Source organism: Camelus ferus, chromosome 35 (assembly GCF_009834535.1).
Source record: "Camelus ferus isolate YT-003-E chromosome 35, BCGSAC_Cfer_1.0, whole genome shotgun sequence".
NCBI lineage: Eukaryota > Metazoa > Chordata > Mammalia > Artiodactyla > Camelidae > Camelus > Camelus ferus.
Genome location: NC_045730.1, coordinates 21,169,882 through 21,183,120, shown reverse-complemented (window position 1 = coordinate 21,183,120; position 13,239 = coordinate 21,169,882). Strand labels below are relative to the sequence as shown.

At 46.1% G+C, this 13,239-nt stretch overlaps 1 protein-coding gene across 15 annotated transcripts in view; it reads right to left on the bottom strand.

The window, feature by feature from the left end:
- Positions 1 to 13,239, bottom strand: part of LOC102507360 (partitioning defective 3 homolog) — a 456,005-nt gene that overhangs the window by 17,009 nt on the left and 425,757 nt on the right. For 13 of the 15 annotated variants that reach the window (XM_032474041.1, XM_032474032.1, XM_032474045.1 and 10 more), the window contains one exon: positions 868 to 988. The exons of 1 other annotated variant lie outside the window; for it this stretch is intronic. In XM_032474041.1, the coding sequence (XP_032329932.1) occupies positions 868 to 988 (121 nt within the window). The remainder of the gene's footprint in view (positions 1 to 867; positions 989 to 13,239) is intronic. One more of the 15 variants, XM_032474034.1, reaches the window with a different exon arrangement.

Sequence of the window (13,239 nt, the reverse complement as noted above, 5' to 3'; positions counted from 1 at the left end):
AAAGAGGGTCTTCAAAAGTCCATCTCGAACCCCCACATGTGCTCCAACGCCTCCCTTCCCAGAAGGGCCATCATCTCTCCAGCAAAACACAAGGCCAGAGCCCGAGTCTGGGGCAGGTCGGGGAGGACTCGTCAGCTCGCCACGCTGTGGAGTCTGGACTTTATCCGTGGGCACCGACAGGCCACTCGAAGCTTTGCTGTAGAGATGACGCTGGAGGCTGTGGGAGGGACGGCTGGAAAAGGGCTACAGGGAGGCACCAAACACACAGCGGGCATGGGGAAGACTCCAGATGTCTAAGTACTGGCGGGGGGCGGGGTACAGCTCAGCGGTAGGGCGTATGCCTAGCATGTACAAGGTCCTGGGTTCAATCCCCAGCACCGCCTCTAAATAAATAATTCTAACTACCTCCCCCTGCCAAAAAAAACAAATCTCTAAATACTGCACTTCGTGGAGAGTGGATACACGATAGATGTGTTGGGCTGATTTCCCTGGGCTCTGACTCAAAAATGTATACAGAAAAATACTAAGCTTGAAAAAAACACGTAGTTGGAAGACCACTCCTGCCATGTCTTGTCACGAGGCAAGTGGAACCTACCAGGCAATGGACAGACGGTGCAACGAGATATAAAATGAAATGAGCAACAAAATTAGCGAAGATGGAACCCAGATGGAGACGAGGAGGTCAAGACGCTGCAGGGCAGAGCAGCCTGGCCACGGCTGGCCTCGCGTCAAAGGCCTCAGGTCCCGCCTAGCGGCTCCCGCTGCGGGGACGGGGCCTCCTGGGAGCCCCGGGACCCACTCACCCAGGGCTGCCCGAGCCCCGGCACCCACTCACCCAGGGCTGCCCGAGCCCCGGCACCCACTCACCCAGGGCTGCTCGAAGCTGTAGGTCCGCCGTCGCTCCTCCACGTCTTCGTCCTGCTTTGCCTGCTGGAACTCCTGCCGCAGACGCTGTATCCGGTCGTGGTTGCTAGGAGCTGATCGGCTGCTAACAGAGAAAACGGGCAGCGATGAACACAGGTGCAAAGGGGAGCTTGCAGTGACGCGGCGCTGGTCGGGAGGGAGTGCGTTTTTAAGGCAATACCTCGGCATTTAAAATGTGTTTTCATTTTGTTCTGATGATTAAGACTTATTGAAGTTATTTCCGACAGACACTCAGGAGGCCCAGCAGTATTTTTAGACATTTCATTTTTCAGCAGCTCCTTAAAAGCCTCATTTCCTTTCTGTAATCTGGCAAGGTGTTGGCAGCAGAATCTTTTTTGGAAAGGACATTGTATTAAAAGTCAGAAATACCCGGGGCCAGTCCCAGCTCCTCCACCTTCTTAGAGGAAAACCCGCAATGCCGCTGGGCTGGGCTCTTACGTACGTGATGTGCACGTGATAATCATTTCCATTGTGACAATCACGCGAGGTGACACCATGCAGTGCAGCCCCCATGAATGTGCAGTATTATTTTCAGAATGTTATTATATGAAGTCCTTCTTTCTGAGTTATCAGAGGTATACACGAAATCCAACCCTCACAGCATACATGAAAAGCAGTTTAAAAACAACTTCAGGTGGCAGTTTGATTGAACCAGTTAGTTAATAATAACGTTGTCTTCTTTTTTTTTTACTGCTCTGAATTGTCTTATCCTCACAGAAAGCTTATAAGACAGGAGCAGAAGGCAGGATTTCTTGCACATACATTCACACACACACAAAGGCAGAAACTGACATTCAGAGATCAGAGCCTGGCCAGTGGGGAACGTGAGACCAGAATCCAGATTTTTCTGGCCACTCGTCCAGCTGCATCTCACCCACCATGTCGTATCACTTAGTAAAAAGCACACACCAAAGCCTTCCCCTATTAAATCACACACCGTTTTAAAACTGTCTTTCACAAGAGTCATGGGTATGACCGAGAGTAAATCAATCTGAAATGTCATGGTGCTTTTGGACTCTTCCATTCCCCAAGCACCAGATCACATCCTCTCGGGACAGCTACTCAGGCACCTTAGGTATATAGTCTCCTAACAGCTTCAGACTTCTCGAGGACAAGGACCAAGTCTGCTTTTTGTCACCTATGCCTCCGCAAGCTGCTGGCGGGATAGGAAGCTGTCGGCCCCTGGAAGATGGATCTCTTCAGTGAAGACACGTGGCCGAGGGGATTCAGCACACATCTGAATTCTCGGGAGATGTACCAGTGAGAGGCAGCCAAGGGGAGGAGGTCTGACAGGGGAGGAGTGCGTCCAGTTCTCAAACTCACCTCTGCTTCGTATAATTTCACACATTTTGAAGAACTGAAAAGCTCAGCCTGAAAACGATCACAACCAGGGCCACGTTAGGCACATCTTCCAAGAGCAAGCGATGATCTTCTATCATTCAGTCTCCCGGGTGGCTTCCGATCACCTTCATGTTTCTGTCCATTTCACCAGAGCTTCTGGAATGTCCTGTCAGTACCGCCCACTGGACTATTTCCCTGGTCAGCAAACGCTTGTCTTCCTTCTGTCCTTCTGACCAGTCTCTGGAACTGATCAGCCTGAGAACACGGAAGGCTAAGGGGTCTGAGAAACGTGCCTCTTGACCACTTGAGGCTTCTGTCCACACATGGGGACAGAGTCAAACCTCCCCTCCAGCATCCTGAGCCGGGGAGGCTGCCATTCCTACTGGCTGTTAAATCGTATGTGCAGTATCTTAGCTTGTCTGAACAGGTAACATGTTTTTTAAGTTTTCTTTATTTACTGAAGTGTAGTTGATTTACAATGTTAGTTTCAGGTGTACAGCAAAGTGATTCAGTTATGGATAAATTTTCTTTTCAGATTCTTTCCCATTATATGTTATTATAAGAAACTGAATATGGGTCCCTGTGCTGTGCAGTAGGTCCTTGTTGTTTATCTATTTTATACACAGTAGTAGTGTTAATCCCAAACTCCTAATTTATCCCTCCCCTGCCCTTCTCCCTTTGGTAACCATAGTTTATTTTCTATGTCTGTGAGCCTGTTTTTGAGAATTTGTATTATTTTTCTTTAGAGTCCATATATAAGTGATATATGATATACAAAATTAATATACATGATAAACAAGTGTATACTATATAGCACAAGGAACTATATATTCAATATCTTAGAGTAACCTACGGTGAAAAAGCGTATGAAAACAAAAACACGTATGTTCCTATATGACTGAAACATTGTGCTGCACACCAGAAACTGACACAACATTGTAAACTGACTGTACTTCAATAAAATGTTTAAAAAATTAAAAAATAAAAAATTAATATACAGAAATCAGTTGCATTTCTGTACACTAACAATGAAATAGCAGAAATAAACTAAGGAAGCAATCCCATTGGCCATCACATCAGTAAGAATAAAATACCTAGGAATGAGCCTACCTAAGGAGGCAAAGGACCTGGACTCCGAAAACTGTAAGACACTGATGGAAAGATGTACAGTGTTCTTGGACTAGAAGAATCAGCATCATTACAGTGACCACACCACCCACAGCAACCTACAGATTCAACGCAATCGGACAGACACAGTTTCGATGACGTCTTCCCAGTGCAGCGCCCAACCCACCACCTCCCCGCTCTCCGTGGGAAACCGTGAACGGTGCAGCTCTGAGGGTAGGTTCCTAAGACAAAGGACAGGTCAGCGAACGTGACTTTCGATGCTTCCTTCTTTCTAGGAGAGACCCAAGCCTCTCTTGTCCCTGGCACACTGCACAGCTTCTAACGGGGAGATTGTAGGAGGCTCACCTGACCAAGTATTTACACGTCTAAGTAGAACCATCTCCCTGTTGTTTCCATGCAGCGCAGTTTTCACCCCCCCCCCAGCAAGCTCATGAAGTCCAATCCACTGATGAAAACGGACCTCTTCTTCCTGCTTGTGATGACTTGAACGCGCAGTCTCCCAGCAAGGGAAGTTGACCCTGGGTCCTTAATTTTAAATTCCAGTGACCTCATGTCTCTCATGGGATGAGACAGGTGCCGTGAGTCACTTTTGCCCTGATTTCCAAATCTGAGCAGCTGCCGAGACCACCGTTTGACCTGCTCTTCCTTGCTTCCCTCACACTCTAGAGGAAGCAGACTGACCAGCTAAGACTGGCCAAGCACCTGAGGGTTGAAGCCGGGGGAAGGGCTGTCAAGGTTTCCGGACTGAGGGTGATTTCCAAAGATGGGAGCCGGTCGAGCAACCCTGGGGAAGACCAGCTGGCGGTCTGAAGGTGAGAGCCTGGCGTCGAGATGGAACCATTGCAACCACTTAGTTCTGCCTCTCAGGCCAGTCCCTCAGGACCAGTAACTCCCACCCAGGCTTGGTGAGTTCTTGGTTGGCTCTTCCACCAGGAAGGCCCAAGGAAATTTTAAATATTCATTAGCATTAGCGGCTGAATCCTGCTTCAGCTGGGTTCACTGCCAACTTAAGGTTGCTCATCACTTTTGGTGAGGAAGAGAACAAAGACGTACTACCTAAGCTGGCCAGCTGGGTGAGTGAGACAGCAGAACTTGTAACTTCCTGAGAGTCTACAGGCAGGAAGGACGAGGAGGGAAGGACAGAGATGCTTTTTGTGTAAAAAAAATCCACACTCTGTGTCCAGCACTAGCAGGTAGCCTTCCTTACACGTCGGTGTGTACACACACGCACACATACACGTGCACACACGTATGTATTTTAAACTAAATAAAGAGGGTTTTGGTTCAGCAGTGACCTGGGATTTTTTTCTGCCTGGGTTAAGGACGCGTACGCTGGATCACACGGGGGTTGGACTCCCCGCGCACACGTACAGCCTGACTCTGCCCTACACGGGACGTGAGCCTTTCGGTCCAGTTACCACGCGCAGGTGCTGTCTTGTCGGGGGGTGGGGGCACGCACAGCGCGCGGCCTTGCAGCCTCCGCCCGCCTGGACGCCGGCGGCCAGCAGGGCAGGCAGAAGCCGCCGCCGGCTCCCTCCCGCCGCGGGCGCGGTCACGGTCACGCTAACCAGCTCGCGCGTACGGTGACGGCCGCACCACCCAGCTCGTGCTAACGGCGACGGCTGGCACGGCGGGTGTCAGCGCTGCTCACGCGGTGCTTGTCAGAAAAGGCCGACGAGCCCCGCCGCCGCGAGGCAGTCCGAGTTGGTCCCTCGGAGCTGCGAGGACACACGCGGAGGCGGCGCTGCGGCGCCACGGCCGGGCCGGGCCCCCACGGCCTCCCCGCGACAGCTGGGAGGAACTGGCTTGCTCTGGGCCGGGGGTGGGGGGGCTTCTCCCTCCCAGCAGACTGCTCCCCTGAAGGGGTCTGGGTCTGGTCTTGCCTTCTAATTTTTTTGGAGAGAAGTCAGAATTCCAGGTCCCCTGCCCCCCACAATTTTCAGTGTTGGCTTATTTTATTTTTTTAATCCAGGGTGAGACCAAAAACGTGTCTGTTTCCGGCCAGCTTGCAGCCTCCACTTTATATTCTGCAGATGCTGCCTGTGTGACACGCTGCACTTCTATGCTACTGACTGTCCCTGCACCGAGATAAGGCCAGTGGTCCCCTAGAAACAGACCCAAGAAGCAAATATTAGAAAAAAAAAGAAACCCCACTGGGCTTGCCCATGTAGTCTTGCCTCTTCTAAACCGCCTGATCCGCCTGACCCCACGCATGCTGGCCTGCAGGCTTGAGGTCTGCCCCACCTTTTCAGACCAGCATATCCTGAGAGAGAGGAGCTGATTAATTCTTTATGAACTAAAAATACTTTAACATTTGTAGGTTTAATTATGCAAAGGAAATCTGGAAAAGCTGGAATAGAGGGTGTAGCTCTAAGACCCAGAAGTCAATGGGAGGGAGCACGACCACTCGCCCTTCTTAGCAAGGAGGTGCCACCGTGGTACACACGCTCCTTCCCACAGGAGGAAGGAGAGACCGAAAGGGGAGGGGGGGCAGACAGGGGGGGGCAGGGGTCGCATGCGCAGAAGGGGCAATGAGTTTCGTCTCCGGGATAAAAGAGGAGATGCCCCCAAGGAAGAGAGGAGATAAACGTGCATTTTCTCTCTGTAACACGCTCCCCTTTGCGTTCCGTCTTTCCAGTTCGGCCAGGAAGCAAGAGATCAACGTGCACTTCCTAGTGCACTTCCTGCCTTAGCCTTTCCCGACCGCTCCAGCCCCTGTTCATCTGTGCCTTTTAGTTCCTCAGTGATCATTGTCCTCTGACCCCAACTACTGATTTACAGTCTTTGCTACTTACGTGGGCAGGTGTTTCCCTTTCTTCAGTTGCTGCCTTCATTCCAGCCATTTAACATGTATATATTTTGTATGTCACCTCCCCGCGGCAGGTGGATTCAGCAAATGTTTGTGATGGACAGACTGTTGGGTGTCCCCCGACACCTGCCTCTGGGATTCACACCTTTGTGCAACCCCCAGGCTTGAGTTTGCGTGGGACTTGCAACTTGCATCTATCCAGTGAACTGTGGCCAAGGCCAAGGAATGCACAAGATGACATGGATGTGGTTCTAGAATAACACAGGGTCCGTCTCACTAGTCCATCCCTCTCCCTTCTGGCTTTGAAGGAGGAAGACACCACGAATCACAGCTTCAAAGCACAGAACACTGACAACAAGTCCAGGAGCAGGGAAGTGACAACCCAGCCTGGCTGACATCTTGAGTGCCCCAGGATGAGACCCTGAGCTGGGGATTCAGCTTGGCTGTTGCCAGACTCCGACCCCAGGAAACAGCTACGATGAACAAGGGTTGTTGAGCTGCTGAGTCTGTGTGAGTGTGTCGTGCAGCAACAGAACACCCGTACGCTCTGCTGCTCACCTCAGCCATGTGACTCGACTCTGCCAGTGGATGTGAGTGATGCAGATGGGAGTTTGGAGTGTGATCGCACGGTGGGTCTGCTCGCTGGTGTCTCACTGCGACCAAAGATGACACACCAACTCCCTCCCTTACCTCCCTTCCTTCACACACACACCCCCCATCCCCCCCAATATCACCATCACATCACCTTAAACAATGGGACGGGGTTGTACCTACTTACTAAATGAGACACAGTGGCCTAGAAGGGCACACAGACCTGTGCTCTGCCCACAGCTGCCCCCAAACAAATACTGCCCACTGCACAGCCTGCTGGTTAGAGGACAGAGTAAGAGAGAGGAGTCTCACTCCGTGAACAAGTTTTGCTGCCATTGTTTATACGGCCAGTCACTCTGAAGCTCTGGTCTCTGAGAAAAACTGCATGAAATAAATACGATCGCAGAAAATGCCACTGAAAAATGGTCGCTGCTCATCTTGACACTTGAGACCGACAGAGTGCACATTCCACTTGATGCCAGTGTGCGGCCAAGAATGCCCCGTGGAAATCTATCCAAATGCTTAAGGTGCCACTTTTGTCCACCTCCCCATCACATCACCCCAGACACCCCACTCTGGCTCTGTGGTCCTGGCAAATCAGCCCCCATGAGGCCAAGGCAGCAACGTGTGGGGTTCCCCAGAGTGTGGTGAGGAGGGACCTGCCAACCCCATCGTCGGGTAAAACTGAGGGGCTCATCCCAGCTTCTCCTTGTGGCGGAGACTGGTGACCTGCTAGGATCTGGCTCAACACACAACTCCCAAGGAGATATTCCCAGTAAAGGCGGGTTTTACTCAGTTTGCCAAGGATTCAGAACTCCTTCAAACCCCCAAACTGCAAAGGCATTGGTACACAATAAAGATTTCGGTGAACCACGTTGGCTCCTACCTTTGGCCTCTTCAGTTTTGCTGTATATTTCTCAGCCCCAGCAATTTACTTTCTGGCCTGAGTACAGAACTCTTCTCCAAACGCTAGTGAATCTCACACCTGCACCTGGCATCCAATTACGGCGGATGCACAAAGGACATTATTCTTTTTCCCAATTAAAAAAACGTGGAAGTCAATTTCCAAATCATGTCTGAGATTGTGGAAATAGCACAGTGCCACACTGAAAGCTTTCTCCTGTTGGTGGACTTCTGTCACCTCCCCCCAGGTATTCCATGGGCACACCAGAAGGGAAAACTACCAACTTCTCTGCTTCAGGAACTCTTTCTCCCCCATCTGCCAGCACGCACTTCAAAGTCTCATCCTCTCCAGATCCTGGGATTCCATAGTCAAGATGCCAAATCATCTTACGGTCTGCATTGCATACACTTAGAAAGGAGACGGTAAATTAAAGTTTCCAAGATGCCATTCATTTATGCTCAGAGATCCTGTTTTGCCAACCCGACTTCCCCAAGGCTTGGCGATGTCCGCAGGTAACAGCTCAACCTTCCTGTGAGGTTCCTGTGCTTTAGTCAACTTATTTAAGGGAAATGTATCTTTTTATTGACTTCCTTGGTAGTTACACAGATAGAAAGACTAAAGATCCAGCACTTTAAGGGAACAACCCATCCTGCAAAAGTACAGGTATTTTTTGGAAACATTTTCATTGGAGAGAAATTAGAGCACATTTCCCTCCCTCTGGATTCATTCTTCTTGCATCCTAGGAACGGAAAAGCTTTTTGTTCCTTTATGAGTACCAATGGCAAGTCTAAAATTCAGTGATTTCATGGATGTCACTTAAAACAGACACCCGGGCTGGAGCAGGCAAAAAGTGACACCGAAAAAAACATCTACAGGGCAGACCCATCACAGATCTCTGGAAACAGGCAGCCGGCACTGACCAAAAGCGTTTTGGCTCATTAAGCAATGTCTCACAGTGATGTCCTGTGTGGATGTACAGAGTAGTAATCCTTTCAAAACAGACAGATTGTCAGCATGATAAAGTGGATACAAACCAGTGCTTGAACAGGGACGACCAAAGTGTTGGGGGCACAGGAGGTCACTGAACTAGTAAGGGACCAGGAACCAGTGCCATTCAGAGGCTGCAGGTAAACAATGCCCGTCTCACTTAGATATTCTTCTACACTGATGAGCAATTCCATACAATATTCCTGATCTTGTAATCGCCAGAGAAGTAGTCATCATCTACAGATGTCAGAACTGAGTTCTTAATTGCTGTAAATTAGTGCCTGAACATAGATTCCTCATTAAACCCATTACACTCCATATGGTAAAATGGAGCATGCGTCATGTATGGCCTTTCCTGGCACTAAAATCCAGAGCATTTTTTGTGAAATCCTTGGGACAGAGCAGCAGAGAGAGACAGCTAGGGGGTGTGTGGCAGGTTCCCGTCCCCGAAGATGTGCTTATTTTATGGGAGAAAACCTCTCAATGTTGCCTAGGTTTTAACTATGTTGTGCCCATCTCTGAACACTTTTGCTCCTCCTAGAGGAACCTGGAGTACTTCCTCCCATGGCCCATGGTTTGCCTCCTGTCACCTGTGCAGGCAAGGAAGCACAAACTGCTAAATGAAAAGGGAAGGAAGGAGTTAAATTAGGAGTTTGGGATTAACATGTACACACTACTGTATATAAAACAGATAAACAACAAGGACCTTCTGTAGAGCATAGGGAACTGTATTCAATATCTTGTAATAACCTATAATGGAAAAGAACCTGAAAAAGAGTATGTATGTAATATCTGGAGGGAACTCTAATTCAAAAAGATACATGCACGCCAATGTTCACAGCAGCACTATATACAATAGCCAAGACATGGAAACAACCTAAATGTCCACTGACAGATGACTAGATAAAGAAGTTATGGTATATTTACACAGTGGAATACTACTCAGCCATAAAAAGAAAATGCCATTTGCAGCAACATAGATGGATTTGGGAGATCATCATTCTAAGTGAAGTAAGCCAGAAAGAGAAAGAATGTGATATCACTCATATGTGGAATCTAAAAAAAGAAAAAACGAGGACGCTAATGAACTCATCTACAAAACAGAAACAGATTCACAGACACAGTAAACAATCTTATGGTTCCCAGGGGAAAGGAGGTGGGAAGGGATAAATTTGGGAGTTTAAGATTTGCAAATGTTAGCCACTATATATAAAAATAGATTTAAAAAAACAAATTTCTTCTGTAGAGCACAGGGAACTGTATTCAGTATCTTATAATAACCTTTAATGAAAAAGAATATGAATATGAATATATGTCTGCATATGCACGACTGGGACATTGTGGTGTACACCAGAAACTGACACATTGTAACTGACTATACTTCAATTAAAAAAAAAGAACATTTATGTGTAACTGAATCACTTTGCTGTACACCTGAAACTATAAATCAACCATACTTTGTAATCAACCATACTTCAATTAAAAAGGCGGGGGTGATAAGGGAAGGAAGGAACAGGCTATGATGCTGTGACAAAGCACACTCTGAACTTCAGCTTAGGTATGCATTAGCCTGACCTGGCTAAGAAGACTGGGGCTTTCTGCTGTGGTCTGCCTCTCAGACTGGAAGATTTATGAGTAATGGGAGAAAGGGTGGGAGGGTTAAACCAAGAAATGTATCAATTACCAAACTACAAATAAAAATAGCTCCTCTGCACAAGCTTCATTAAGTTTTATCAGCAAGTATCTTGGGGTTTTACACTCAAACCACAGGTCATAAATTCACAGTAAATCCCCCATATGTTCACCAAACACCTGAATTCAATTTCTCTTCTGGTTGTGAAGCAGGAGTGTGGTGCTCAAATTAATTATGTATGCAAAGTTAGTTTCTAACAAGGGCAGCATTTCTGCAATGCTGGAAGGTACTTATAACGTCTGAAATTGGGGGCTAGATCTTTCTTCAATCTTAGCACTTTCATGTTGTTATGTAAGTATAAATTCTCTCTTCCAAGTCTGCGCTGTGGAAAAATAAAGTTGGTGAGTACTTTGTATAATGTTTGCATTTTTCTGTAGAGAATCCCAGATATTTGTGAGATGTAACAAATGGTCTTAATATTTCCTATAAGGATTCTGGGCAAATATTTCTAGGGGGAGGTACAATGCACCTTGAATTATAGAGAAAGTCTAAAGTGAGACTCAATGTCTATATTTATATATGTCTAAATGCACATGTGAAATTAGCTACTTAGGAAAAATCATGCCATTTTCAGTTTATTTTCAGTTTTACTCATCATCTGTAATATGAAAAGAATTATGAGGAACTTATGCAAATCCCAGAGGCACTTACTTTCCTCAGCTGGTAAAATTCATTTTCAGATTCTGACACCCATAATTTGTTGTCCATTTCACACCAATTTTAGTGTAATAAATCACAACAAATTAAAAACACACAGCTATGTTCTCTGGGCTAAAAGGGTGGTCACAGAGCTGTTCATTCTGCATTTGTTGCGTCTGTGATGAGCCACGGGGAGGGTCACCTCTCACCAGCAGACAAACTCGGGACTGGGTCTCACTCGGAGCCCCTCTGTGGTCATTTGGTAACAGGGCTATCATTTTATAACAGCAAAATCTTAGGAATGTCCCCCTCGCCCCATTTTATTACTCTCATCACTCTTCCTTATTAGCCTGTCACTGGGCTCAGGCAGGAGTGAGCAAAATTTAGCTTTACTTTTTCTGGGGGAATTCCTCCAGCTACAAAGAACACACACATGCACAGACAGACATAATTTCAGGACCCAGCAAAAAATACGAGAAAAGACATTCCATTGTGAGCCCGAGGTGGCTCCCCCAACTAGTAAATTTCACGGAAATAATCTAAGTTGATTTCTACCCCAAAGGGTTGCTCAGTCTTGTAGACATACCTCCAGTGATGCATTCACTTAAAACTCGGCACAAAGGTAATATTTAGCAAGATTAAAAAAGCTATCAATATGAAGCCGCTCTCAAAGAGATCATATTCTAAGAAACCTTTCTAAATAGTCTTTTGAACAGTGTGAGGGTGAATGTTAGAATCTAAAACCCCTGAGAGGGAGTGGAGGGTACAGCTCAGTGGTACAGCATGTGCTCAGCACGCACGAGGTCCTGGGTTCAACCCCCAGGACCTCCATAAAATAAATAAAAAATAAAACCCCAGGAATGGTGGGCAAATCCAGGTGGACCCTCCCCAGGCCCCCGTGAGACACGTGGACTGAGCTGTGGACAGAAGCAGGGTCTTGGCACCCTAGCAGGCAACTCTGCATGGCTTCAAACGAATGATGGGAGAGAAAATGCTTTCCAGGTATACCTATGAATTTAAATGCACTCGATAATAAAATGTTACTGTCCATAAGAAACCACATGTCATTTTTTTCTTTGCACAATGCAAGCAGCAGTTATGATTTGGGGTTAATGCCCAAAGTGCACTTGCTTTTCACAGATTGTGTGATTTTTCTCAAACTGTCTATTAAATGGCAAGGACACGTAAGGTTATTCTAATGGGTTAGAGAGTGGAGGAAAGTTTATGGATTATACTCTTCATTCAGTAAAACCGCTGGGGATACATAGGTTAGTCAGTTGAGACCCAGAGTTAAAGCCTGTGCTTCCAACTGAAATACACATTTGAGCATCTGAATAAAGAGCAGAAGGATTTTAATATTACAGGAGAAAACCCTGAAGAACTAAAAGAAGAGTGAAAAGCAGGAACGTGTTATGGAAATTTGAAATAAAGGAGCAATGGAAATTAAATTACAAAACCTGATGGGTTTTGATGGCAAAATAAAACGATTATCGTGTTCTTCTTCATATGACAGAGGTTTTATCAGACAAGCAGAGACACCAATTACAGAACCATTACTTTAATTCTTTAATCATGAAATGATTACATAGAATTTAAGGCTAACATTTCCTTTGTTTTTGCATTCTCTGTCTTTAATGACAGCATAATTGCAAAATACTATACAAAACTAAGCTTTTTTTAAGATAAAAATTCCAATGCAATGCAGTACTCAACACTCATGTCATAATTCTAAACAGTGGCTACATTCTATATGGGTTTTCTGAAATGAGTTAAAGTGGAAAAGAATGTAACAGGAGACACAGTGCCTATGGGTTTCATAAGTGGCTAACTCTGAAACATTGATAACTAGAATGAAAGTAGAAACACAAATTTATTCATTTTCTAAAAAAAAAAAAAAAAAAAGAACACTAGATGAGCCCAAATAAAGAGTTGGCATATATTATTTTTAATCATTTTTAAAGATCATTGGAATATTTTTCTTGACTGGTGATTAATTTTTTACTTCTTTTTATGCTCTGAATTAATTTCATAGTTATTAGTTGATAATTTTCTAGGCTTTTCTTCTATTCACTATTTGGCCATGACCCAACTGACATACTCTTTCTCTGGATAGAGAAATAAGACAGATGTCAATCAACTCAAAATCTCATTTTACGTTTTGGTGAATTGTTATGAGAAACACAAAAAGTGTGACTATATGGGTTTGGAACTATTGATAGTCTT